This window comes from Hemicordylus capensis, chromosome 10, assembly GCF_027244095.1.
Source record: "Hemicordylus capensis ecotype Gifberg chromosome 10, rHemCap1.1.pri, whole genome shotgun sequence".
NCBI lineage: Eukaryota > Metazoa > Chordata > Lepidosauria > Squamata > Cordylidae > Hemicordylus > Hemicordylus capensis.
This window is the reverse complement of record NC_069666.1, coordinates 25455784-25479032: the sequence shown is the minus strand read 5'-3', so window position 1 is coordinate 25479032 and position 23249 is coordinate 25455784. Positions and strand designations below refer to the sequence as shown.

Here is a 23249-nt window from a genome sequence, read left to right as displayed (position 1 = left end):
AGAGGAGGCCATCTCAGGTGCTGCCTGAATGGGAGCTGTCCTAAGCTCCAGGAAGAGGTGGGGCTCCTGGCTACTATATAACTGCTCCATTTGGAGTTTGTTCTTGCTGGGTCAACAATTCCTCAACTGACCTGCTGCCTTGCTGGACCCAGGCACAGGCAATCCTTCAAGCCCACAATCCTTCAGGGCCAACACACAGCCATTTCTCAAGAGTGCACACAGGGCTTGAAACCTGTCTGGATGCTCCTCCAGCTGCCAGTCATGAGAACCAGACCACTGAATTGTACTTAAGCTGTGGGAGTAGAAATAACCATTCATGTACTGCAGCAAATTGTCAGTCTCATGAGAAAGTACCCTCTCCCTCTATTGAAAATAGTAAGATGATGGTTATCCTAACAATGGAAGATGACGAGTCAAGTGTGTAAGCGAAGACATCCCTGAAGTGAGTCATCAGAGGCTGCTGAGATCAGCTAATGGTAAGAATTAATTCCAGTTCCCAGAAAATTCTTTCCTTCTCTAAATGGAGGATTCTCATCTGACGGATACATGTATACAACCTTTATTAAAACCTCTGCTAATGCCTTCCCACACATCACAGAAACAAACTTGGAATGCCAAAGACAATTACGGCTTGTTTCTTCTAAGAAACAAATCTGTTGGAAGAGGGAGAGGAGAGCAGATAAATGCTCCAGGATGATTTTAGAAGCTCCATAACTTCCTTGTAAACAAAATCGGATATGTCATCTTGTGAAGAATCTTCAGGAACTGGAAGGTTGTCGACTCAAAGCTGAGCTGCTTCTTCACCCAGAAGAGAATCAAGATGACTTCTGCAGCATGGGTGGCCAATCTGAGGCTTTCTAGCTATTGTCAGACTATAACTCCTGTCACCCCAGCTAAAATGTATTGCAGCTGGGAATGATGGGGGTTGTAGTCCAACAGCAGCTGGAGAGTCTCTGGTTGGCACCCCTGTCTTGAAGGCTGGAGACAGACATAGAAGTAGGAACTGATGTGCAACGGAATTTTTTGTTGGCTATGTGTTGCAGTAGTAATGAATGAACTTCCACAGTAGACTTACTGTACATCTGTCTGTACATTTCTGTACATCTGTCTCTGGCCTAAGTGGATGAGGAGTCAGGATACACAGCACATTACTAACGTATCAAAACAGCTGGTCTTGTGGTAGCAAGCGTGACTTGTCCCCTTAGCTAAGCAGGGTCTGCCCTGGTTGCATATGAATGGGAGACTAGAAGTGTGAGCACTGGAAGATATTCCCCTCAGGGGATGGAGCCGCTCTGGGAAGAGCAGAAGGTTCCTAGTTCCCTCCCTGGCAGCATCTCCAAGATAGGGCTGAGAGAGTTTCCTGCCTGCTACCTTGGAGAAGTCACTGCCAATCTGTGTAGATAATACAGAGCAGATGGACCAATGGTCTGACTCTTATATGGCGGCTTCCTATGTAAAAAAATGTCTTGTTACAGCAAAATTGGCAAGGTAATTAAGAATGGATTGTCATTTTGGGAATCAAGGAATTCCTACTCCCAAGTTTTTTACGCCAAATTATTTTTTAAAAAAACAACCAAGGCTGAAGTTACTCTTACTATTAATGCAATTTCTATCTACTGTTATTTATACTGCACATATTCATCAACTCAATTAGTACAAAAATAGCAGTGTTTTTGCATAAGCAAGAACATCTGTACAAAGGTGTCTGGAAGAAACTCACAGATTAAAGAACTGCGGCTGGAGGAGAGAATGAGAAGATGGGAGAGGGTATAACTCACATGGGGATGGGCTGAATTTTGGGATGTCACCGGAAGTTGCTTTGCATGGAGACAGACCATGGACTGTACAGTGTAGCTCAGGACTGTTTACACTGACCAGCAGCAGATCCCTAGGTTTCAGGCAACACCTTCTGGAAGTTGGGACCTTCTGCAAGCAGGTCATGTGCTCCGCCACTAAGCTCTGACCCCATCACCTCCTTTGGCTCCTTAGAAAGGAAGAATGTTGTGTATTATTATTTGTTTACATAGTCAGACAGGTGTTATTGACTGGTTTGTTTTATACAGACATCGAGTCCTTCCCAAGGACCTAGGATGGCTGAATTTTATTGTCAATGTTATTGCTGTTGTTATAGATATCGTCGCAGAATATAGGCTGTTCCCAGTAAAGCTACTTTTTGTAATTGGCTGATGGTTATTTCTGTGGCCCTGATGGTGTTGAGGTGCTCTTCAAGGTCTTTTGGAACTGCACCCAGGGCGCCAATGACCACCGGGATTATTTTGGTCTTTTTCTGCCACAGCCTTTGTGTTGTATCATCAATCATCATCATCATCATCATCATTATCATTATTATTATTAAAAATATTTATACATCCCTTTTTAGCAAAAACATCCTTTAAAAAATCAAACAAACAAACAAACAAAGCAGTTTATATAGGGAAAGGTATGAGAATACAAGGAAACCGTTCCTTGTCCCCAAAAACCTCACAATCGACACACACACACACACACACACACACACACACACACACACACGACATCAGCAACAAACACAGGGAGGGACACTCTGGCTGTGTTCTTACAATTGCTTTCATGCCTCCAGAAGTTAGCCAGGATCGGCAGATGACCCCCGGCACATGATCGCTATTGCTGCTGGGATGCTGTGCTGTTTCGCCCGCATGATCCCAGTTAGCGGCTCCAGGGGAGCTGATTGCAGGAAACTTCATCCTCCAGGGACCCAGATCGCATCCTGGCAGCCCTCATGACCTGCCCTCATGCTAGAAAGCCTTCCATCCGCCATACTCCCATTGGTCCCGATGCCAGCATGAGCAGCTGAAGAAGCTGCAAGTACCTGGGCCACCCAGGGAGGCAGAGGAACCATCAAAGCAAGCGGCAGCAACGGCAGCAGCCCCTTTCCTGCCACAGGGTGATCACTCCAGTTGCAACCTAGCTGGCCTCTGGATCACCCTGGCAGGGGAAGGGGGAGGAGCCAAACACACTGAAAGGAACTGCCAGGGACTGGGCGGACAGGTGGACTATGCAATCAGGCAGCCCGTCTCAAACCCTGGGGTTGGATTAGGCAAATCCAAAGACCCTGGGGCATCCTGGACAGCACCACCTATGGTGCTTGCTATCGTGCCGGGGGCACTGCCTGTGCCTATGATGAACAGGTGTCCTCCCAGAAAGGGAGGGCAGGAAAGGACTGATTCCTGCAAATGACATCTGAGTCAGAGGTGGATATTTTGTTACAGTATGGCAAGCTGACACAAGCATTTCAATATCTATTGTGCAGCACACCTGTAAAGAAACCACAGTTTAACCCCTATTGCTCTAAATGTTGGTTCGACTCAGATTGTTATAATGTTAAGGGAACCTTCATTACAGCTTTCGAGGAATGTAGGGGGAATCCAGCTTTAATGCCTCCCCCAAGCTGATTAGTGCAGAAAAAACAGTATGAAGTTTTGCTAAATAACAAAATAAAATAAAATAAAATAATAATAATAATAATAGCACAGCAAAAGGGGACTGGCAGCAATTGCAGCTAAGGCAAAAGATTCAGCTAGGTTTTGGCACCTTGTTGCGGTGAGACCTGCAGGCAACCCATTCTGCTTGGACTGCCATAGTTCAGCTGCAGTCTGGGAAGGCCATTTTCATGATTTATACACCAAGGAAGTAGGACGCTCCTCCTTTGGTGGAGTCTGGGTCTGCTTTTCGCCCTGAGTGGCCTCCAGTTACAGCTGCAGAGGTAGCCAATTTGATAACTTGGATAAAACCAGGCAAAGTGCATGGGAGTGGCCTCATCCCACCTGAGCTAATTAAAAATAATTTAAAGTTATGGTCCTCTATTTAAGCTTCTCCTTTTACCTTTATTGATTAGCTGGCCTGCAGAATGGGGATTGGCCATAATCATCCCCATATTTAAAAAGGGCAGGAGAGATTCTCCAGTCAATCATCACCCTATAAGCTTATTAAACATCATTTATGCCCACCATTTATATGAGAAACTGCTTGACTGGTTTGAGACTGAAGAGATTCTAGCAGAGGAGCAAGCCGGGTTTAGGTCTGGCCTTTAGAGCAAGGCTTGGTGCATCCTTTGGTAGAAAAAAGATAGTAAAATTCTCATTTGGACTTATATGCTGCTTTTGAGGATTTTAAGTTTCCCTTTGATCTAATTTCACGGGATAAACTATGGAGAAAACATAAAGCCTCCTCGATTGATTAGAAATGTCACCTTCTTATTTACAAATTGTATGAGAACACCCTTTTGCAAGTTAGATGCAGTGCACGTGAACAACTTTCAGAAGAGATTCTTACCCAGAAATGTGTAAGGCAGGGTTGCATTTGAGCCCCACTTTTGTTTAAATTCTTTGGTGAAGAGCCTAAGTAATTTAGATCACCACCCTCCAAAATTAGCATCTAAGCACATATCTGTGCTCCTTTATGTGAATGATGCTGTGATTTTATCCCTGTCCCCCGTTGAGTTAAGAACAGCATTGTAGGCTCTTGCATGCTACTGCAGGGAAGATTCCTTGCAGGTCAATTAATAATAGCACAATATTTGCAAAGTCCCCTAAGAAGTTGAATTGGAGTATTAACTGATTAAAAATCGAGCAAGTTGACCATTTTAAATATTTAGGGGTAGTTTACCAAGTAAAAGGTACTTTAAATGTTTATAATGAGTTTGTAATGCCAAATACCCAAAGTCTTTCAGCAGTCTTGGCTTTTCCCTGAACTAGAGGTGGACAGTTTATCCCGGCTGCTATCAAACTATACAAAGCTAAAGTGTTAGCCCATCTCCTTTACAGTGCCCAAATCACCTTAAACTCCAATTTCGCAGCCTTAAAAACATCCCAAACCAAGTTTTTGAGAAGCTTATTTCAAGTGCCTTGCTGTGTGCCTAATGTGACTTTACATTTAGAGGCAGGTGTACCAAGTGTGAAAACCACAGTCTGGCTAATGAGCTTATTTTTCTCCATTAGGGTTTGGCATCTTTGATACTGAAAGATGGCTTTCAGTCATGATGGAAATTACTAATAGTGAAGAAATTCTATTCGCCTGGATTCTATCCTGAGCTATTGATAGCGTGGGGCCATGAACAAGCCAAGTTAGCCCTCAAACAAAGGATCCTAGACATCACATGCCAAAACGATCGAAGTTATGTTACAAATAAGTTTTACCTTCCTTATGAGGAAAGGTCATGCCTGTTCCACGATGGATCAGTTGAGTCAATAGCTCATGTTTTAACATAAGAACAGCCCTGCTGGATCAAGTCCAAGGCCCATTTAGTCCAGCATCCTGTTTCACACAGTGGTCAAACAGATTATTTATTTATTTATTTATTATTAAAACTTTTATACCACCCTTCCAAAAGGCTCAGGGAGGTTTACATTAAAACATTCCAGATGCCACTGGAAGCCTACAGGAAGGAGTTGAGGGCATGCCTGCCCTCCTGCTGTTACTCCCCTGCAACTGGTACTCAGAAGCATCCCACCTTTGAGGCTGGAGGTGGCCTATAGCCCTCAGCCGATGATAGACCTCTCCTCCATGAAGTTATCCAAACCCTTCTTAAAGCCATCCAGGTTGTTGGCTGTCACCACATCTTGTGGCAGAGAATTCCACAAGTTGATTATGCGTTGTGTGTTTTATTATACTCTACTTATAGTACTTTTATTTTCGAAGTTTTATTATACTCTTCTTTTCTTTTCAAGATTCTTGTACTTCTCTTATAGCTCCCTTACTAATAAATTTTCCAGGCCATTCAGATGAGGTTTTTTTTGTTTACTTTCTTCTTGCTGACCATGATTCTGACGTTACATATAATGTAGCCAAATTTGTGTGGTGGCTAATAGAACCAGACAGACTCCAAAACTTAATCCAATTGTTACACTTTAGGATGAATTCTTATTCATGCTTAAAGCTTTTTTTCTGTCTACTTTGTATTATGGCTCAGAGACCGAAATAAAGCTGAACTGAACCTGTGAATGGAGGAACAGCTGGCAAGAGGCAAGGGGATGGCATCCCCCTCAGGAACCCCTCATAGCTCTCTGGCTGGTTTAGCAGCAGGGAGGAGTAGGCCCACTCATACATACACACACACACACACACACACACAACTTGGCATCTCATCCCTGCTCTGGCAGAATTAATTGTCCCCCACCTGATAGATGATGTCCCTGGTTACTGTGAACTGGCAACCATGTTTGGGGGGAATATTCTTTTCCTCATTTAATGTGTACCTTTGCCCCATCTAGGCACCACCGCCTAGATATGCATATATCAGGTGGTATAGAAATATGATAAATAAACAAACAATAATTAAAGGAACAGTTGAAACATTCTCACAAGCTCAAGCAATTGAGCCAAGCCAGGGGCTCCACAGAAGGCAACCTCTCCTGCTCCGTGCTGCTGTCCAATTAGAAACGTCTTCTCAAATACAAATATCAACACTCACAAAGCTCTTCGCAGAGCAGCATTTCAGCACATTCGATACATGATCATGTCTACAGGAAAGTAAATGGGGAGAATTCTACCCTAGAGAAAGCAGAGCCACCGTGGCCCTGGGCCAGAGAGCGGATTTATGTTGTTTCTGCCTTTCCAAGCAATTAATGAAGGTAAAGAAATGGGAGGAGCTGCTGAAATCAGCTAAAATATGTGCTGGACGTAAACCAGAGGATATGTAAGAGCCTCTGGCAAGCCCAATATTAGTGTGAGCTATTCCCACCATTTTGTCTAGCTTCGTCCTAAGGAAGGTCTGTCAAAGGAGGCTGGTCATTCCTCACTACATCTTTCCACATAGCAATCATTGCCCATGGAAGTGTACTGAGGGAGAACTGAGTTTTGGAACTCCGTGTTCCAAATCTGCTAGAAAAATCCAGCCTACTGAGAGCTCTGCACTGTCTGTGTGTGTGTGTGTGTGTGTGTGTGTGTGTGTGTGTGTGTGTGTGATGTAAGCTGCTTTATGTTGCCATATGGAAAGCAAATGCAGGATATAGGTTTTAATAAATAACATACAACCAAATGTATAAGGCTAAAATAATTCCTCTTTCTTCCAAGACCCTCCCTGGCTTTTCTAAGCACCAGATAACTCAGAAAATCCACTACTCCCAAACAACTTGAAATGGAATTTATGCCAAATCAGTTTGCATCTCCACAAATCCAACCACTTGCAAAGAGAACCAGAATACAATCGGAGGCAGGAGAGTCTGATGCAATGTGGCTGGTCTGAGAAACTGATCCCATCTGCTTGCCGAGCCCTGTGAATCCCTGGACAGACTCTTTGCATCGGAGATATGCAGGGTCCCATTCGGTCTCTAGCCCCAAGCTCTGCTCACCACTGTGGTGGCATAATCATATAAGGCACATAAACATGACCTACATTTGCTGCAAAGGCAAAAGGAAGAAGTGTGTGTATGTGTGTGTGTGTGTGTATGTGTGTGTAGAAAACAGGCCAAAACCAGTCAGAACAAAGTTGCAGTATAGTTTGGAAATATTTAAATAAGGCTATGCAATGAGAGTAGGGCTGAAGACTCATGTTTCAGAATCGGTTGAGCCTTTTTCTGTTAATGGGAGTCAGGCTTTTACTGTTGTTTGCAATTGTTTTTCTGCATTAACGAATTAGTATTTTATTGTATTTCTGCTTTTGTTTCACTTTAATGTAAGCTGCTTTGGGTCACCATATGGAGAGAGAAAGTTTTAATAAATATTATATATTTATTTATATTAATATAAGTTTTAATAAACAACAAAAAATAAACAAAACTTTCCCCTGACATGATTTACTCAGCTTTCTGCTGATGCGGATACCTCCAGATATGTAACAGATGAAAGCAGGGGCAGTCTGAAACCAGCTCAGACAAGGAACATAGGAACATAGGAAGCTGCCATATACTGAGTCAGACCATTGGTCCATCCAGCTCAGTATTATCTACACAGACTGGCAGTGGCTTCTCCAAGGTTGCAGGCAGGAGTTTCTTTCAGCCCTATCTTGGAGATGCCAGGGAGGGAACTTGGAACCTTCTGCTCTTGCCAGAGCAGCTCCATCCCCTAAGAGGAATATCTTACAGTGCTCACACATCAAATCTCCCATTCATATGCAACCAGGGTAGACCCTGCTTAGCTAAGGGGACAAGTAATGCTTGCTACCACAAGAGCATTGAGGCATTTGATACATTGCAGAAGGCTTGTCAGGGCTGGGTTAGGGTTAGGGTCAGAAGTCAAAACTGGGAAGTCAAGTCAGGAATCAAGACTGAGAAACAAGCCAGGACTGAAGTCAGGAGCTAGAACCTCACAAGTGGTGTAGATGTGTCCTCTTGATTTCAGAGAAGTTATTTCCATGTACAGGAAAACCTCAATATTCACGGGGGTTCCATTTTCAGCTGGTGCCACAGATACTAGAACCGTGAATACTGAGACATTGGGGCAATGGGAATCCAGGGGTTAGGTTCCAAAAGGCAGGAAAATGGGCTAAAAATGGGCTAAAAACAATTTTAAAATGCCAAATCAAGTGCCCTAACGTGCTCCGCAGGTCCTCCACGTTCCAGCAATGCCCCACAATCATGGTTTCTTTGGGTCTTTTAAAAAAACATAGCCATAAAAGTGCTCCTCATCTCTGCCAAACAAAAATGGTGGCCGGAAATGACCTCCGAGGTAATTTCCAGCCACTCCGACCCACAGATACACAGATTTAAACACACACACCCCGGCTTTTTCTTGCATATACCAAGGTTGGGTGCCTATTCCCCATGGGTATCTTGAACAACTATGATGACGGGCAGAGAGGCTGCTACTTGAAGAACAATTTTTTGGCATCTCACAAGGGGAAACACTACAGAAGTGTAATGAAGATCAGCTATCTTGTGTACCCCAGGCTGGCACAGCAGTGCCAATAACCAGGTTAGGAGGACCGTGATGAAGCAGAGGAGGAATGCTAGACTCCAAGCCAAAGGACAGCCCGTTTAAATCATTCCACATTCCAGGCAGGGAGGCAGCACATGGGAAAGGTACTCTAAGCCAGGAGGCATTTCAGACTCCAAGTGGAAGGACAGCCCCTTGATAGCCCCTCGATAGAGTAAGTTGTTCACTTGGAGCTCTCCGGGGTCCTGCAACCCTGACTGCCTTGCTTGCTGCCTATTGTGCCTTTTGAGTTCTTGCCAATGGGATGAGACAGGATATTATTGAACTGCTGGTGGGCCACCATACATGGCTGGCAGTCTAGTGTTTGGCTTGGCAGATCACAAGTATTGCAGGCCTGGTCTTGAGACACATGGTTTCCTGCTTACTGCTATGGAAGTCCTAGCCAAGATTTGGGTATTTATGTTGAGCAGAGTTAATCAATGAAGTCATCTGCTGAGATCAAAATGGCCGTATTCCCCTATTGATCAAACACGCTTAACTACTTACATAGGCTTTTTGCCATCTAAAAAAGCGGTCAAGCACAAAGAACAGTTTAAAATTTATTGCTGTGCTGGTTGCTGAGATAGGCCTTTAATTTAATCCATCAGGACAAGAAGCTAAAACATGGATGAAAAGAGATTTTTATTACAGTTCTGGTACCTTAGTTCAGTTTGGTCTATTTATCTTGCAATTGTCCTGGTCAAAATCCTCAAGCCTGTTGTTGAAACAGAAATAAATTAAAGCAAAAAAACAAAACAAAAAACTACAATAGGGAGAGAGGTGATAACTGAAGTAAAATGAAACTCCCTTCTTATCTTTTCATATGAGCAGAAAAAGCTAAATTTACCACAGAAGGTAATGACTGAGTGATCAACAATTCCTATCTAACACAACCAAGCCTCAGAGAGCCCTCTTCAGGCACAGAAGGGAAAAGATATATGCAGAACCCTTCCCTGGGACTGGAAGGCAATATCAACTCTCTGGACCTGCCAGGTCTGGTATAAATACTAAATGTCAGGCCACCTGTCCTTGCCTGGCCAACAGAGCAGGGTCTTCTGCCTGTTCTAGCCTCTGGTTTTGCCATCTCAGGTCCCAGTTCCAGCAATCAACCTCAGGGTCCCTAGCCCCAACATCCCTTCCAGGTACAGCTGTCTACAGCTTTGGTGTGGCCCAGATAGAGAAAAAAGAGGCCTCCTGGTTGTCACATAGCTTGAGCTGCTCTTTGTCTTGTTCCACTGTTTCCCACTGGGATTGGTTCCTCCTCTTTCTTGGTCCTGTATGAGCTTCTCCTTCTTGTTGGCCAGCTTTGTTCATGCAACAAGCCACCCATATGGTGCTGCATGCAGACGCTGCTCTGACTGTGTGGCTAATCCCATCTGACTGTGTGGCTAATCCCATGGTTTGGTCTGAAGGCACACAATGCAGACACCTTGCTGAAGCTAAGCAGATCTGGGTCTCGTCAGCACCAGTGTGGAAACCATCTGTGAACCCACAAGTATGCTGACTTGAGTTTTATCACTGAATTTCAGGGATGCAAGGCATGATGATGCATCCAGATGACTGAAACGCAGGTGCAAACCTGTGCAAGGGTGCTGCTCGAGCTAGTTACACTATGTTGGGAACTGGCATTCCAGACTGGTCTTGAATTAGTGCAAGTATCTTTGTGCTTGCACAAGATGCACAGCCTATTATGTGCCTTCTGCTGGGAAACCTCTTCCTTTTGCTTAGCTATGCATTTTTCTTGTGGGCGCACAACTTTGTTGCACAAGTACTTTTTTAGTTTGCACGTCAGCCAAGATATATGCAACCAATAAATGCATGTCTTGACCCAGCCATCTTGCTGGAAGAGAGCCAACCCTGCAAAGATCCAAATCCTGCTTCTATCCTGTTGAAAAGCTGTAATCCCACAGGCAGGCACAGGGTCCATCCAGTGCATAGCAATTTAGTGGCCGATTATTACATGCCTGGACAAGGCAGAAACAGTGATGGTGTTAGAAAACACTGTCCCAGAATGGGCATGATCCAGCCAAAGTTATGCACTTTTAAAATAAGTCCAACCAATATCAATGAGAGAGTTAAACTCCATTGGCTGGACTGTGCTCAATGGTACCCCCCCCCGCCCCAGTTCTTGGATGGAATGGTTCTAGCTGATCTTCATTACACTTCTGTAGTGTTTCCCCTTGTGGAATGCCCCCCCCCCAAACTATTCTTTGAGTAGCAGCCTCTCTGCCCGTCATCACACTTGTTCAAGAAGCCCACTGGTAATAAATGCACTCTTCAAAATAAGTTAAATAATTAGCTCTTGGACAAACACCAAGTTGAGAGACGTGACGAAAGCAGGAAAAAATACTGCCAATCGGATAATAGTTCTGGTACTTCATTTCATAGTTACATTCAACCCAGAAAACAAGGACACAAAAGCCCTATTCAGATGTTGAGGTCGTTCACACAACCGAAAACTCTGGCAGGGGGGAGGGCTGGTGAGGAGGCAAGCTCCTTCCTGCCTCCCCACACATGATCAAAATTAGCTTGAAGGCTCTGCCGCTTGTGCAGCACACAAGCTGTGTCACAGAGAGCAGCAGGGCAGGGAGCGGAGGAGAACGTCCTTTAATAGGTCTGTCTTGGCCAGTTAAGAGTCACTCAGAATTGTTCCGATGTTGCTGAAGGCCTGTTTAGTTATCTTGTTCTATGTCTCTCTCCATATGTGATGCTTTAGTTTCTTAATAAATCTTTGTGTTTTTTCTAACCCAATCCACTGTCTTCAGATAATCTCTTGGGCTAAACCTCTTCATCACAAGCGCATACTCTGCTCTGTGAGCATTTTAATGTTTCTCCTCACACCCCTCAACACTCTGGCATCCCTCTGACGCCTGGCTGTGGTACCTGGGTGGAATAGCCTTATTATGTTGCATTCAAATGTTTGAACAGACATAAATGTGTGTCAGGCTCCCTAAGATGCAGGATACAGGTAGGAGGTGTACTGCTGTACCTGCATTCAACATAACATATGAATAACTGTATGTGTCTGCAGATCTGTACCTGTGCACACTGTACACAGAGTGTATGAGCGTTGGACATAACATGTGAATAAGGCTAAAGAATGATGAATTCTCTCTCTCTCTCTCTCTCACACACACACACACACACACACACACACACACACACACCATGTGACCCAATCAATGATTTTGCTTTACTCACTCAGGATTTCATCCAGTGGATGCATTTGCATGTGCTGGGCTTTCACAAAGTTCTACTCAAGAAGGGACCCATTTGCTTTAGGAGGAAGTTGGAAAATGTCAATGAACTGAAACATCTGCTGTAGAGAAACACAGCTGTATCACATCAAGAAATATTGAGGGGGAAATGGTACATTAGAGAGGTCCATGGTTTCAGTAGTTTTCAGATCAGATGCTCTTTGTCCGCTGAAGGAGCAAATTATAACCATCTTCAAGATGGACAGGCCACTGGCCTGCTGGTGGGGAGCAGGGAAAGTGTTCAGTGGCTATCAGAAGACCTGTACGAAGGGAGAGATTGATTTCCCAGGGCAGGGAGTTTCACAGGCTGAGCACAGAAGGCTATTTCATGCTTTACTAACAACCACACCTCAGACAGAGGTGGGACACACAATAGGCTCTCTCCAGCTGCGGTAAGTGGATGAGCAAGTTCATATGGGAGGAGACCGTCTTGATATATGCTCCAGTTCTTTAGAATCTGTCAGTTTCCTTGGACTTGTAATGGCTTGTATACTGATTTACTGAATACTTGTTAATGTCAATTCCTCATCCATGGACAAAGGAAAGGCAGCAGGATTTCAGCTGTGGCCCTGCATCTTCCCTTCAGTGATCACAACAACTTGGCAACATGGCATCCTTTTAGCTGGGTCATTCGAGTACAAGAGGGCAGAAACTTGCTGATGCGACAGCCGATGTCTTCTATTCTATGACATTTTCTCCAGCAAAATGCTTCCTTTCTGGTTTTGATGAATGTTGGTTGTGTTGCACAACAGAAACCATCCACTTTCTCTTCCTGTTAAGAGAGTATAATGGAATACGAAGGCAATAGGTAAGGTCAGGGACAGAAGGATGGAAAAAGTAGTAGTGAGGACATCTGAATATCCGGCAAGTTGAGTAAATGCTAAAAAAAGAGGATCCCAACAGTAGTAGAAGGAAAGGGTTCTGGTGAAAATTATGTGCACATTTCTCTCATCATCCTGCATTGCACTGATCTTCTCTCAATGGCTTCCTCTCATTAAAGCTTTAATTGGATGTGACAGGACCAAGAGGCCTCTGGCCAGTCACAGCAGAGAGCACAAAGAGCCATAGGAACTCACCTGCTGGGGCTGAGCAGCCGGAGAACTAATGAAGGATGCACCCCGCAAGTCCCCACACCTGGAAGGGATCGGCAAGGGAAACAGAGAGCAACAGCAGGAGGGAAAAGGGAAAACAACTATCAGGGTGGAGAAGACTGAGAGAGCTTGGAAAGTTGTGGTACAGGCAAGCGAGGAGTGTTCACGTTCACCCTGACCAGAAAGGCCTAACAAGGACCAACACAAAGGGCTGGTTTGTACCATGTGTGGCAGAAGCAAGTACAACACACTGCAAACAAATGAAGTCAACTTTAGTGGCATTTCCACACATCCTAAGACACAGATCTTAGAGGGCATATGTGCACTACAAACTTAACAGTGTCGATATCAGTTTAACAGTCCTAAATTAATTAGGGGAATTGTAGTTTGTGGGGTGGAGAAAATTCTCTGTTAGATTATCCCTAGTCTTGTTCACAGAACTATGATTCTCAGAGTTCCTTGGGAGAGGGAATTAGTGTCAAACCAGTTTAAGTCTCTAGTGTGGGTACACTCATACTGTCTTCCTGTAAAATATGACAAAGAAAGCTAGCCTAAGAATCCTGGTCTAAGGTGGGAAAAATGTAACCTGGAGAGAGAAAAAGGTAACCTGATGTACTTTTTTTTTTTTTTTTGCTTCTCAATTTGATGCCCCAAGAAAATTCTAAGAGACATTAGCTCTTTCCATGCCATAAAACATGCTGAAATATCTTCTTTGTTCCTCTAGAAATACATATTTTCTTTGTATCATGTCTGCCAATGTTAACATTTCTGGCTGTGTTTGTATTTGTCTATGTTTGCTTTTTATTTAACACCTTTAAACCTCCAGTGATTATTTCACAGTTTGAAGACAGGATGTTACCTTTAGGATTTAACACACACCTTTTAATTAACATGCAACAGTTCAAACTGGGCATATCAAAGATGCCCCAAGGGGTCTTCCAGCAAGACCCTAGAAGACCTGAACTGTCTCTATTTAAAGCAAACATAAGGATGCTTCCTTTGAGAAAACCATTGAAGGAATTCTTTCTAAACAGCAGCACTGGATTGAAAAAACTCCTTTGGAAGTCCTCTTTGAACAATGCACTCTGTTATTCTTAAACAAGTTAAGTGCTTCACAGATGCTATGTACTCATTAAGTTAATATCAGGGTTACCACTTTTAAACTTTGTTAAACACAGGAAGGAATCCGCCTGGTTTTATATAGATTAGTAATAGATACTGCCATTGTAATTCTCCGAAGCTTGTCCACCCCCTTAAGTACCACATGCCCACAGTTTACCAAAAACTTACTCCACCCCAACATGACTCCTAATAGAGACTTTAGCACCACAATGACTGAATAAGCAATGCTAGAAAAGCAAGAGTAATCACATTTCTTTTTTCCACCTATTATTCCATTCTTAGGAAATGGGGTATTGGTTTTCAAGGGTGAATTCTACAGATAAAGGATTTCATTTTTAACACTCTGCTTCCACTGCAACTTATTTTGCCCTTTTGGCCAGATCTGGGCCCTGAAGAAGTTGCCTCTGATGATGAAAAGAAATTGATCTCTGCAGGAGGCCCTGGCAATAACCACGATCTTCCAGTGCCCTCAGTGCTGGAGGAACAGCCAAAGGCAGCTCTGTGGAATGAGTCTGACATCTCAGAGGACTTGATGCCCTACACCTGGACCCCTTCAGGTCTTCCTTTATTGCTTTGGGATTCAATGGAAGTAAGTAAATTATCTACATGCAGAGCACGTATCGTGTGGATGGTCAGATGAACAAGCCCCCTCCCCGACCGGCAGCAAAGGGATGTGCTGGGAGGGTGCCGGGACATCTACACAAGACATCACGATGGGTATGCTTTTAGAGCATCCTCTTTCTAACCACATAGTTACAATCCTATATAATAAAGTGCCTGGTGTGTCCGTCCGTGTCTGTAAGGCTGGTGTCTGTGTCCGTGTCTCCCTCGGCTGTTCTGGGCATGCGCACCGCGCATGCCCAGAACAGCCGAGGGAGACACGACCGCCGGCACCAGACGGCCATTTTGGCCGGTTGGTCGGGCCAGCCGCGGAAAGGCCAGAGGCAGCCACGGGGAGGGCAGAGGCAGCAGTGGCGGGTCCAGCCCGGCCGCGGGGAGAGGAGAGGCAGCGGCGGGGGGTCTGGCCCACCCGCCAAAAAGAACAGGGGCGGCGGCGGCGGGTCCGGACCGGCCGCAAGGAGAGCAGAGGAAGCGGCGGGTTCGGACCGGCCGCAGGGAAGGGAAAGACGGCAGGGGCGGGCGGCACTCTTGACGGGGGCGGCAGAACTCTCCGCCCGGCTAGGAGGCCAGAGGCGGTGGCAGGTCCGGACGGCCCACAGGAAGGCCAGAGGCGGCAACAGCATGTCCGGCCCGGCTGCAGGGAGGCAATGGCAATGGCGGCGGGTCCGGCCGGACCGCGAGGAGGGGGAAAAAGGCGGCAGCTGGTCCAGCCCGGCTACGGAGAGGCCAGAGGCGGCGACAGCGGGTCCGGCCCAGCCGCCCGAAGCCCAGAACGAACAGTTACACCAAGCACAACACACAAAAACACACAAGCAGCAGCCAACACCAACGCCCCCCACCCGCCAAGCCACCCGAGAGCCAACACTAAAAATAAAGGGAGTGCTGGAAAAGGGGAACTTGGAAGGGGGATCCCTTTGCCAGTTCCGGGCAGCGGGCGGGTTTGTCTGTTTGCCAGTGCGTGGAGAAGCAGGGCCCGTAAATGGCCTGTAATGTATTGTTGTTGGGTCATAATCTCGCAACTGCCCTTCGAGGTGGGTTAGGTTGGAAGAGCCACCGGCCCTGCAAATCAGCCTCCTGGCCAAGCAGGGATTTCAGCAAGTCCGGCAGGTCGCGCTCCTTCCTCCCCACACCGCTTCTCCTTTGGGAGGGCCTCCGTGTCTCTCTGCTGCTGCCTCTCTCTCTCTCTCTCTCTCTCTCTGTCTCGCACACGCCCCCTTAGACTGACTCCCCCCGCCCCCTCCTAGCACCCGTTATTTACTTAAGCGGGAGTGGGGCAGGGTGGAGGGGGAAGAGCAAGAGGGGGGAAGGGCAAGATGCGGGATGCAATAGCGGTCTACTAGCGTCTGTTAATTTAACAGGCTTAAAGTTACTAGTGATACCATAAGGTATGACCCAAACCATCCCAATGATGAGGAAGCTTGCATCCAATGATACGGGATACCAACATGGGGAGCTGGACCTCAAATTTGCCTTCCTCAGTGCCAAGTACGGTAGAGGGCTTAGGCTGAAGAGGCATCCATGAGAGGCATGTAGTGCACACATTGCCACCTGGAGACTGCCCAAGTGTATTGCAGCAGCAAAAAAGAGGCCAGAGCACTTGCAGAAGCATGCCTACAGAGTCCTTTAGAAAAAGATAGAAAAACAAGTTGGCAATTCAGATAGTAAAAATGGCTAACGGGACAAGTTGAGCACTTTGAGTGGTGTCCACCCCCTCTATAATCTTTTTCTCCAGATTGCAGTTTCCCTGCAGCTGTTTTGGGCATCGCTGCCCCCCCCCCCCGCCAGCATCAGATAAAGCATTAATGTGCAACTGAACTTTATGTGTAGATTGATGTAGGATCTGGCAGTTGCTGGTGCCCTGTCTTTGTTAGCTGCCACACAGAAGCCTGGTCTCCAGCACTGGCATAAAATAGCTCAGTCTGGGGTGTCAAATGATCCCCACAACACAGAGCCTCGTGAATGCAGGCTCTCTCTATACATATATAAAGAATATCATTCTACAACCAAAAAGGTTATCAAAGCAGTTTATATAGCAAAAGAAAATAAATGGCTCCCTGTCCCCAAAGGGATCCCAATCCAAAAGGGAGACACCAGCAACTGCCACTGTGCTGGGCTCGTTGCTCTCCCCCTGATAAGGAGAAGAGGGCCAGCACTCCCAAGGGGGCTTCAGCCTCTTTGCCCAGCTAGCAGGGGCAATTTACTTAATATACTTCACTAGGTGGCAGCCTAAAGCCTCGCCTCGTCTGTTACATAAAGACTGGTACCACTTCTCTTCCCCCAATCCCCATAACAGGAAGCTAAGTTATTGATGGCGGGAAGGCAGAAGCCAGTAAGACACACAAAAGTGGAGGCAGGCAAGCTGCAATGTGGAGCCGAAGATGACATGGTGAGGAAGGGATGTTTCTCTCTCCCCTGGTGAGCAGTTTCTGTGATCCACATTTGCCCCAAGCTCCTTTGTGCCCATTAAGTGATCTATAACTTTCCCCCTGTAGGGTAAAATGCAATTTGGCAATTCAGATAATAAAAATTACTAGCAGAGAAAAGTGAAGTCCTGTGACTGACCCCCGTCCCCGACACAATCTTTCTCTCCAGACTGCAGCTTCTCCACAGTTCCATGGGGGGGGGGTGGATCACAAAAACAATCAGAAAAAGCATTCATGCAACCAAGCTTTATGTGTGGTTTGATCCTGGATCTGACATTTGCTGGTGCACTGTCTTTGCTAGTTCCATAGAAGACTGGTCTTCAGCACCTGGGCCCTGAGCTTGAGAGGGAATGGTTCTGTGTCTTCTGCTGGGCAGCAACCCTCAGCTCTTCCCAGGACCTCTCCCGCTTTTACCTACACTCTCTGGGCCTGCCTCCATCCCGCAACACTTTAATTTCTTAGTGTTCCCCTGCCGAATGGGAGGAGCTTGCTTTCAGACCATGCAGACGTATCTCCCTTAGCTCCGTCCATTTCCTCCTTTTTAAAATTTTATCTATTAGTGTTCCCCTGCCTGGATCTGCCTCTTGCTGCAGACCATCTCTGCAACTAGTCAGACTGCAGGGATGTGCGAGCTTGCTTGGCTGGTCCGGGTTTGAACCAGAGCGACACTCACAAAGGGTTAGGCGGCAGCAAGGTGGCAGAGACATCAGTGAGATGGTGGAGACATATCTGAGGAGGAGGAGGAGGAGGAGGAGATGGTGGCGGAGACATCAGTGGTGGCAGGGTATGGCAGCGGGGACTCCTCCAAGCCCCTTGCCGGCCTCCTGCATGACAGCCTGGGCTGGCAATTTGCATAGTGACAGAAATAGCCACAGCGCATGCGCGTGTGCACGGAGGCCTGAAGCAGGCCACAGCTGGCCTGGGCTATCCTTCAGGAGGCCACCGCTAATGTCTCCTCAGCCTCCACTGCCGCCTTGGATAAGGTACAAAGTAGCAATAGCAATAGCACTTACATTTATATACCGCTCTATAGCCGGAGCTCTCTAAGCGGTTTACAATGATGTAGCATATTGCCCCCAACATTCTGGGTACTCATTTTACCGACCTCGGAAGGATGAGTCAACCTTGAGCCCCTGGACAGGATCGAACTTGTAACCTTCTGGTTACAGGGTGGCAGTTTTACCACTGCGCCACCAGGGGCTCTTAGAAAGTACCCTTTCTCTCACTACCTCCTCCCTCCCGCGCTGGCCTTATGATAGGGAATTGCCCTTTACTTGTAAAGAGGAATCCTTGCTGGATTCCCCTTGACAAATGTATCCCCGAACCTGCCCGTGAACTAGTTTGGCCTGGTACGATGGCTGAACTGGACCAGACCCCGTTCAGCCAGAACCTAACCGGACTGGGTGAGTTGGAAGCTGGTCTGGATTCAAACCAAGCTGGCCAAACTGGCTCCATGCACAGCCCTATCAGACTGCGACAGGCTCTTCCATTTAATCTCACGAAAAGAGTTCTCAGTTAGTGTCTCCTAAGCCTCTTCTCAGTCACATGCAATGGGAAATGGGTATACCATGCACCTGTCTCCCCCATATTCTGTCAGTGTAGCCGCAACTAGTCAGTGGAGGCTTAAAAGCCCCAGAACAGCATACTGGGAGAAGGAAGGGTTGGGGAAAGTCAGGACATGCCTGGCAATCTGCCCATGTACTTCCAGCAGTTTTCCAAACACACACGATACAGCCGGCTGGCTGTCAGAAGATTGGCTGAGGCTAAAAGGTTATGTTAAGGCCTGCTTTATTTATTATGTATTTTAAAAGCTTGTGTGTGTTTAATTCCCTTAAGGAAGCAGCACATTAAAATACAATACATTCATCCACCAGATTATTAGCAATGTGATAGTTTGCTTTTCTATGTATCAACAATAGCCTCCATATATAGAGGTGGAGAGCTGGTCTTGTGTAGCGTGCATAAATTGTCCCATTTGCTCAGGATTTGCCTTGGTTTGCATTTGGATGTATGACTTCATGTGAGAATTGTCTGCTGTAAGATATTACCCTAAAGGATGGGGCTATAACTCCCTGGTACTAAATTAGGCATCAGCGATCTAGGAAGATGCTGAAAGGCATCATCTCAGATTGTGTGGGAGGAGGCAACGGTAAACCCCTCCTGTAGTCTACCAAAGAAAACCACGGGGCTCTGTGGGTGCCAGGAGTAGAAATCAACTTTACGGCACACTTTACCTTTAGAGCAAGCAGAAGGTTTCAGGTTCAATCCCTGGCAGCATCTCCAGGTAGGGCTGAGAGCAACTCCTGCCTGAAACCTTGGAGAGCCGCTGCCAGTCAGTGTAAACAATAAAAGGCCAGATGGACCAATGGTCTAACTCGGTATAAGGCAGCTGAGCTTCCTATTTTCCTAAGAACAACAACAACAACAAAACAATATAAAAAGGCAACAATACTAATTACGATTAAGATGCTCCTGGTGAGATTTCTGAAGGTTTTTTGCTTTTGTTTGGTTTGATCTCGCTCTGCCAGATTAACAACTAGCTCAAGGAGTTCCCTCAGTTTCCAGAGAGGTCTGCCACGCACTGTGGGTGTATGGCTACCTGGGACCTTACATATCCAGGTCTGAAGTAGCCCCCACCATGAGAACTACCTGCTGTCACATGAACTTGCTTGTCTATTAAGATTATGATGAAAGGTCCTTTGTTGGGTGCTCCCTGCCATGAGGAATGATTTATGTATTTATTACATTCTTATACTGCCATATCCAAAGGCTCTGGGCGAATGATTGGCTAAGTGACCTTTTGGGAGTGGCCCCTTGACACTGGAATGTTCTCCCCAGGCTGCTTGTTCGTAGCGGAATTTCGTGGCTGATGTCCAGACTAATATTGCACTAGTGTAAACAAGATGCACTAAAGATGTTGCACTAGTCAGTTCCACAAGTTAGGAGCTTGCATTCTAGACTAGTGTTGAACTGGTGGACAGGGTGCTCTTGCACGACCTGCCGTGCACCTCCTGCTGGGAAACCTCCTTCTCAGTCCATATCTGTTGCAGGAAGCTACCCGCTATCCTTGGTGCGCAAGCCCAACACTTGTGCAAGTGGACCAAGGCCGCATGAGATTGGAGAACTTTGAACATCTGTTCAGTGATGCGACCTTCTTGCGACTGTGCATCTTTGTTTGTTGGCAGACACCAAGTGTTAGGTGCCAGCGACTTCCTCATTTGCCCAGGCGTTTGATGTTCAGTTGATGTAATCTGCTATTTAAAGCTTTTTCTTGCTGCTTTTTATCTTTGTGTTTGTATTTCTTGTTCTTAATATTTTTAAAATATTATTGTTTTAACTCTTGGGACACATCTAAACACTTTTGGGAAATAATAAGAGAAGATATTATTTTTTTAAGTAAACCAAGTGCTGTGCTGGAAGTGCAAATCTAAAGCTTCCTCAGACACACAAAACTAGTTGCCTGGTTCTTTGGATCCTGACCTGTTTTTCCATTGCTGTGTACCTTGAAACCTGAATACCTTTTCCTCAGCTGCAGGAGAAATATCAGATGGTAATAAAATATGCCTTGACAACTTCCGTCACAGGGTCTGTCCATGATGTAACAGAGATATATTTTTTAAAAATGATATTCATTGTCAAACTTCCTTCTTAGTTTTCCATATACATACAGCCTGACTCTGACCTTGCTGAGGCAGAAAAAGTGCAAAAAACTGAAATCTTAACTTATTGTATTCCTCATGTGCACATTGCAAAAAAGGTACTTTAAAACAAATTGCTGCATGATTTATGATAGTTAATGGAAGGTAAATACCTCTGACATTCCTTAAATTTTAATCCATCTATATTTCATGCACTTTCATGTAATCTATCACCCTTTGAGAAATTGTTTCTTTGTCTTGCATAACAGATTGGCAGTTTTCCATCTTTGCCTGGCTGAATCAAGGAGAAGCGTTCTTAAGGGAAAAGTCTGTAGGATTTGCAAGACGGAAATAACAATCAAAGTCTCTTATAATCAGATCCTATACAGAGTGGACTCACTGAAATCAACACACTTGTATAGGATAGGACTGTTCATTAATAAGTGTGAAACATCAGTCCTTCCCGTAGCAAGTGTCTTTGAGCAAGGTTGATATCACTTTGCTTGTATAGTTAAGGGCCAAGAACCAAAGAGCTCCCCTAAGGGCCAAAGGGCATTGGCATCTCCACAGGGATGTTTGCCTTTTCTCTTTGAATTGCAGCCCTGATTATCATGTCAAATCACAAAGTGCTTTTGGAAGTCCCCTTGGTTTCAAAAGAAGCACTGGGTGGGAGCCGTTCTGCAGAAATAACCAGAAGCCTAAAGCCCTGAACATGTAAAATTAGTTGTGTGGCTCTTTGTATCATGGTCCATATGACTGTGGCTGACAGCCAGACTAAATTACTCATGAGTAATGGGGAAAATTCATGGGGGAAAGCCTATTACGGCTGCACATGTGGATGTTCTAATTATAATTATAATAATAATTATTATTTTACACAGTCAGACAGGTGTTATTGACTGGTTTGTTTTATCCAGACATCGAGTCCTTCCCAAGGAAATGGGATGCCAGAATTTTATTGTCAATGTTGTTGCTGTTGTTATAGATATCGTCACAGAATACAGGCTGTTCCCAGTAAAGCTGCTTTTTGTAATTGGCTGATGGTGATTTCTGTGGCCCCTATGGTGTTGAGGTGCTCTTCAAGGTCTTTTGGAACTGCACCCAGGGTGCCAATTACCACTGGGATTATTTTGGTCTTTTTCTGCCACAGCCTTTCAATTTCAATTTGTAGATCTTTGTATTAGGTGATCTTTTCTATTTCTTTTTCTTCTATTCTGCTATCCCCTGGTATTGCTATGTCGATTATTTTGACTTGTTTTTCTTTCTTCTCGACTACAGTGATATCTGGTGTATTGTGTGGCAGATGTTTGTCTGTTTGTAGTCGGAAGTCCCATAATATTTTTACATCTTCATTTTCTTCAACTTTTTCAATTTTATGGTCCCACCAATTCTTGGCTACAGGTAGCTTGTATTTTTTGCAGATGTTCCAGTGTATCATCCCTGCTACCTTGTCATGCCTTTGTTTGTAGTCAGTCTGTGCGATCTTTTTACAACAGCTGATCAGGTGGTCCACGGTTTCATCTGCTTCTTTACAAAGGCGGCACTTGCTGTTTGTGGTGGATTTTCCGACTTTTGCTCTTATTGCATTTTTTCTTAGTGCCTGTTCTTGTGCAGCCAGTATTAAATCTTCTGTTTCTTTCTTCAAGTTGCCATTCTTAAGCCATTGCCAGGTCTTGGTGATGTCTGATTTTCCACTTATATTGTGCAAATATTGACCATGCAGGGGCTTATTTCTCCATTTTTCTGCTCGGTTCTTGACTTGTTCTTTCTTGTAGGCCTGCTTTGTTTCATTGGTGTTGAATAGTTTCTCGTTCTTGACCATTTGAAGTGCATCTTCTTCACTGTCCTTGATATATTCTTCAAGGCCTCTTTTCTCCTCCTCTACTGTTTGATGGACTTGCAGCATTCCTCTTCCACCTGAGCTGTGAGGGAGGTATAGCCTATCGACATCACTGCGGGGGTGCAGAGCATGATTGATGGTCATGATTTTCCTGGTCTTACGATCTAGCGTCTCTAGCTCTGCCTGGGTCCAGTCTATTATTCCTGCAGTGTATCTGATAATAGGTATAGCCTAGGTGTTTATGGCTTGTATGGTGTTCCCACCATTGAGTTTGGACTTGAGGATTTTTCTAACTCTCCGGATGTATTCACTTCAAATTTTTCTTTTAAATTCAGTGTGTGCGATGTTATCAGCCTGGAGAATGCCCA

At 45.3% G+C, this 23249-nt stretch overlaps 1 protein-coding gene across 21 annotated transcripts in view; it reads right to left on the bottom strand.

Annotated features, from left to right (window-relative positions):
• The window catches only part of TJP1 (tight junction protein 1), a 344987-nt gene that overhangs the window by 211683 nt on the left and 110055 nt on the right, over positions 1 to 23249 (bottom strand). Inside the window, exon 2 of one of the 21 annotated variants that reach the window (XM_053271920.1) lies at positions 1779 to 1984. The exons of the other annotated variants lie outside the window; for them this stretch is intronic. Coding sequence (XP_053127895.1) covers positions 1779 to 1838 — 60 coding nt within the window. The 5' untranslated portion in view covers positions 1839 to 1984. The remainder of the gene's footprint in view (positions 1 to 1778; positions 1985 to 23249) is intronic. 21 annotated transcript variants of the gene reach the window in all.